Below are 5,176 nucleotides of genomic sequence, written 5' to 3'. Positions count from 1 at the left end.
TCTTATGAACCCCGGGGACCCTCTTGCTATCAGTGGTAGGAGATGAGTCAGCAACACTACCAAGGCCAAGCACAGGTGGAAACTAACTTTGTAACAACAAAATAAGACAAGGAGCTGCAGCATCAGAGGGTGGGCTGGTGCGCAGCCGCTGCGCGGAGCCAATCACTGGGCTCAGTGGGTCCTGCCGTGGTGACGTCACGGTTGCCATGGAGAGGCCAGCTGCGTAGAGCCCACCGGCTGATAGCGGCCTTGTAGCCTTGTCCGCTGGCACCATGAGCGGCCGTAGTAGGGGTCGAAGGTCTTCCCGCGCCAAAGGCCGGGGCAAAGGCCGGGCCAGAGCCCGGGTCCCGGCCGCTGCGGACGACATCTGGCGCGACGAAAAGCCAGCACAGAGCCCGCCGCAAGGAGAGGACGCCGCGGCCGATCAGGTGCAGGATGGCACTGCTCATGGAGGAACGGAACCAGCCGAGCCCGGGGAAGCGGAGGCCTGCGGCCTCCCGCTAGACTGCGGCCTGGCGCTGCGGGCACGGGCTGCGGGCGAGTGCGGGCTTGCAGCCCCTGATCCGGGCCTGGAGAGGGCTACAGCCCTCGCCGAGCGTCTGACCAGCGACATCAGCTTCGTGGGAACCGTGGGAGCCTTGGCGAAGCTGCGACAAGGTTCCCGCATTGGAAATCGGCGAGTCCCCGGGAGGAAGGCCCCAGGCACTCGGAGCGCCACGGGGAGGGGCCCTCAGGCCACAGTCAGTGGGAAGCCAAAGATGGGTTCTGCGAGACCATGCGCCGCTGCTCCAGTGGGGGAGGAAAAAAAGGTGACAGAGAAGCATGCTGGGTCAGGGTCCCCTGCAATAGTAGGCAGCATGGATACCCTGGAGACGGTCCAGCTAAAGCTGGAGACCATGAATGCACAGGCTGACAGAGCGTATCTCAGGCTTTCCCGCAAGTTTGGCCAGTTGCGACTTCACCACTTAGAGCGCAGGAATCTCCTCATCCAGAGCATCCCTGGCTTCTGGGGGCAAGCTTTTCAGAACCATCCCCAGCTGTCTTCTTTTCTGAATACCAAAGATAAGGAGGTATTGAGCTATTTGAACAGACTGGAGGTGGAAGAGCTTGGCCTTGCCAGATTGGGCTACAAAATCAAGTTCTACTTTGGCCGAAACCCCTATTTTCAAAATAAGGTGCTCATCAAGGAATATGGGTGTGGTCCATCCGGTCAAGTGGTGTCTCGCTCAGCTCCAATCCAGTGGCTCCCAGGTCACGATCTGCAGTCCCTGAGCAAGGAAAACCCAGAAAACAACGGTAGCTTCTTTGGGTGGTTTTCAAACCACAGCTCTATTGAGTCTGACAAGATTGTCGAGATAATCAACGAGGACCTGTGGCCCAATCCTCTACAGTACTACCTGATCAGTGAAGAAGCCCATGGAGAGAAAGGAAAGGAAGAAAGACCACCAGGTCCAGCAAAACAGCCAGCGGAGAGCCCCAAGCCGGCAGTGAGGCAGCCCAACTGATCCCGCAGAGATCTTCCTACTACTGCTGGACCCTTTAGACTGACCACGTGGGTTTGGTTGTCTGCCTTCTATTCATACCGTCTTATGTACACGGTAGCCACTTTGGACTTATCTTCAAGAATGTGACATTTGTGGTAATCTTTGCTTCCCCATGGCCTCACCGTGTCACAACAGTGTTACGTGTTTGACACTCACTGCTTGTGCACCCATCACTTCTGATGTATGGCAGTTTTTCTCTACTCTATCCAGTCCCTGTTCTTAGCGCTGGCCCTTCCCACTGTCTTTTATGTGGACATTAATGAGTCATTGTCCAGATGGATACTCAGCTATGCTACTTCATGGCCGGTCACACGTTACCAATGGCAAGATTGTCCATTGCTATCACAAAATGAAGCCAGTGCTTTTATTCTGTGGGTCTGGAGTCATCAACCAAGGTTCTTCCTACTTTATTTCCAGTTTCAGCCTAGGGTCCAGCAAACCTACTGGGTGTGGATGAGGACAAGGGCAAACAGGAGTATGTTTTGTTCACATGGTATGTCTCCTCTTGCCTTGGAGACAGTCCTCTAGTGAACCTTCATCAAGTCTGGTCGTGCCTGGTTGCAGTCAGTCCATTGACTTTTGGCTAGGTCAATGCTATTGGCTCCAATTAAAGACCTCAAGAACTGCCTACGGACCCAGGCATCTTCTCAGTGCATGGGCTACAAGCCTACCCTCCCCAGACTTTAGGAAACCTACTGGTTGTGAGACTGGCGGGCAGCCTGCTATTTGTGAACATATGCTTATTGCTATCATGTTGTGAGCCCTGAGAAGGGTAAGGCTTTGGGCCACACCTTTATCAACCGGGTATCTATGTCATTTCCCTTATTCCTTATCCCTTGCTTAGAAGGGACAAGAAGGGATGCTGATGAGGACAGATTTTTCATTTCTATGCCTGTGTTTACTTCATACCTCCATGTAACTTAGTCCCCTTCCCTGTCAACCTATCTCTGGACTTCCCTGCTCTCCTTATGAACCTCTCCCACCTGTCCTTTTAAAATAGTATCACAGCTCAGACAAAAAAGTCATCAACCAGGCTTTTCTACCTATAGCCAGGGAGGCAGAAAGGGGCTTCCTTTGCACACCCATGTAATAGGTTGAGATAGGATAAAATAAACCAAAAGAACAACACCCCCCACCAAAAAAAAAAAAAAAAAAAAAAAACAACAGAAGGCCTCCAGAGACTCTGGTCAGACGACATAGGTCCTGGATCCTGGGCTTGTTCTGTAATTCTAAAGTTGTATGCCTCTGCTAGAGTTAGAAACCCTAAAGCAACAGTGTTGTGGTCTCTTGCTGTGTCTTCTGTCTGTCCATTTTAAGACCTAGGGACTTCTTTTGTCTCATTTGATAGCTTATGCCACTGGGGTCCCCAGCCCCCAGCTTTTCCACTAGTAGTTCCTTGCTGTCTTTGTTTCTTAGCCCAAATGTACTCACTGTGGGAGAATCCCAAGGTGTTCCTGGGGACAGGACAGGCAGAACCTGTTCTAGATATTTCTGGTTAGTGTGCAGGCTGAGCTGGACCCTCTCTACCAAGGTTTGCCTGTGTCCTGACTTACCTTCTCTGGAAATTAGAACTCTGTAAGCCAGTCCCCATTTTGTATGGAAGTATGGAAGACTTCATTCTAACCTCTGTGAGGGGGTCCTTGACTCAGTGGTAAGGAGGTAATAGGCAAGGGAATCAGGGCAAGATAGGTATGAACCTGGCATTGAGTGGGTCAGTAAAAACTTGATAGAAATGCCTTCTGAAGCTGTAGAAATAGTGGTCCTATCTCTCAGTGATAAATGTGACAGAAGAGGCCTTACTCAGGGTCGAGAAGGGAGAGTTAAAGGGGTTGTTGGTAAGCAAGGTGTCTGGGAAAGGATGGATTCAGAGTTCTGGGCCGTCTTCATCATCACTACTGGATTTTTTTTTTTTTTTTTGTAATTACAGAAACAAACCTAAAGTAAAGTTACTATATTGGGTAGGAGGTGCATCCCAGTGTATGTAAGATTGTGCTAAATGCTGTGTGTTTGGCCTCTAAGTAAAATCTTATCACTCTTTGTATTTTTGCCTAATGAGGAAAACAGCTGTATAAGTTTGCTTTTGCTCTTTATTATGTAAATTTCCAAACTAGGAGTGAAGACAGTGGTCCCTGGACCCTGTGTGCCTCCTACCTAGACTCAATGAGCAACCAAATGTCACCTTAGCTCTTCTTCCTCCTGCATTTTTAGTGAAAGCCCAAGGGAGCATCTCAGTGCAGCCAGACAGTAGTTTAGGAGACTGAGGCATCGGGGTGGGTGTGTACTCTTATGATCACAGTGATGATCAATTTTGTCAATTTTGTGTGAATTGATGATTTTTCCAGAAGTGGGAATTCATAAATGAGTTTTCACAATTAGTGAACTCAAAGAGTGTTGAGATATTCCACTCTCCACCACAGCTACAACAGAAGAAACCATTCTGTTGTAAATCTGCCTGTGACCCTGATGTAAGGCACTTGAGGCCCTTTTCTCCCATGTAACATGGAGATTTATTTGTATGGACTGTTAGGGTTGCTGTGTTCTGTGAAAATAATCAAATACAACGTGATCTTTTCAGTAGCTATTGTAGTTGATAATTTGATATCCTGGCAATAATGTGATTCTTTCTCTGTTCCTAAGTGGCATAAATACTTGCAAGTGTGCATGTACAATGGAAAAAATAAAAAAGTTCTTGTGTCACCATTCTGTTTCATATTAAAAGTAATAATTGGAGAGTAATGAGGCAGGAGCTGAGCAGAAGTGAGGACTGCCTAAGTGAGCAGATCCCAAGGCTTTGCCTGACCAGTTACACACAGATACTTAAATCCTGTTCCTCAGACCTTTCACAGAGCCTGAAATTTTGTGTGGCTATACAGGAAGCAATGAGTCTGGTTTATAATGGATTTCCAGGCTCTTCTCATGGGAATTCAGTATTTCTAACATCTCGTAATGAATTCGAATTATGTGGAGAATCCTGTTAAGTGGATTTTGATTTAGTAGGCAGAACCAGAGCTCTGTAACAAGCTTCCAGGTGATTAATTGCTGGTGACATATGTACTACACTTTGAGTTGCAACTGAGGTGACCCTAGAGGCCCTTCAGAGAACTAATAAAAAAAACTGAGAAAAAATTTTTGTGTCCATTCAAATTAGAGTAATAGTGTTCAACAGTGTTTGCATGTTAGAATTAACAGGGAGATTTAAAAGATATCCCTCTTAGCTCTATACAAAGACCATCTAAGTCAGAGTGAGGAAAGAGAGTGACCCAGTCAGAAGTAACTCCCAAAGACTTTCCAGCTAACTCAACATAGTGTCTTCAGAGTTAGGCTCTCCGATGCTGCTTCTTTCACACCCTCAGCGATGACCAAACGCCACAGAAAATGATTAGAAAGAAAAAGAGCTTGGTTTTTAACTGACAAGAAAGTGACATTAAGGGATGGCATGGTGGTTCCCTAGAAAAAGGCTCTTGCTAAGCCTAAGGAACTGAGTTTGATCCATGGGACCCACATAGGTGAAGCAGAGAACCAACTCCTGCAAGTTGTCCTCTGATTTTCACATGCATGCCACGTTGTGCCCATCCCTATACAATAAATAAAAATGTGATAAAGAAATAAACTTATATGGAGGTAAAGATGCT

The 5,176-nt window shown here is 47.5% G+C and overlaps 1 protein-coding gene across 1 annotated transcript; it reads left to right on the top strand.

The window, feature by feature from the left end:
• Positions 1–218: 218 nt before the first annotated feature.
• On the top strand, positions 219–2,693 carry Tspyl5 (TSPY like 5). The gene has a single exon (XM_032914259.1). It carries the CDS (start codon positions 273–275, stop codon positions 1,503–1,505), a length of 1,233 nt encoding a protein of 410 aa, XP_032770150.1. The 5' UTR covers positions 219–272; the 3' UTR covers positions 1,506–2,693.
• The last annotated feature ends 2,483 nt before the right edge of the window (positions 2,694–5,176 follow it).

This window comes from Rattus rattus, chromosome 1 (genome assembly GCF_011064425.1).
Source record: "Rattus rattus isolate New Zealand chromosome 1, Rrattus_CSIRO_v1, whole genome shotgun sequence".
Classification (NCBI taxonomy): Eukaryota; Metazoa; Chordata; class Mammalia; order Rodentia; family Muridae; genus Rattus; species Rattus rattus.
This window is presented reverse-complemented; position numbering and strand designations above follow the sequence as displayed.

Excerpts from the sequence above, each read along its gene's own strand:
- Tspyl5 (XM_032914259.1), top strand. The coding sequence starts at position 273 with ATGAGCGGCCGTAGTAGGGGTCGAAGGTCTTCCCGCGCCAAAGGCCGG.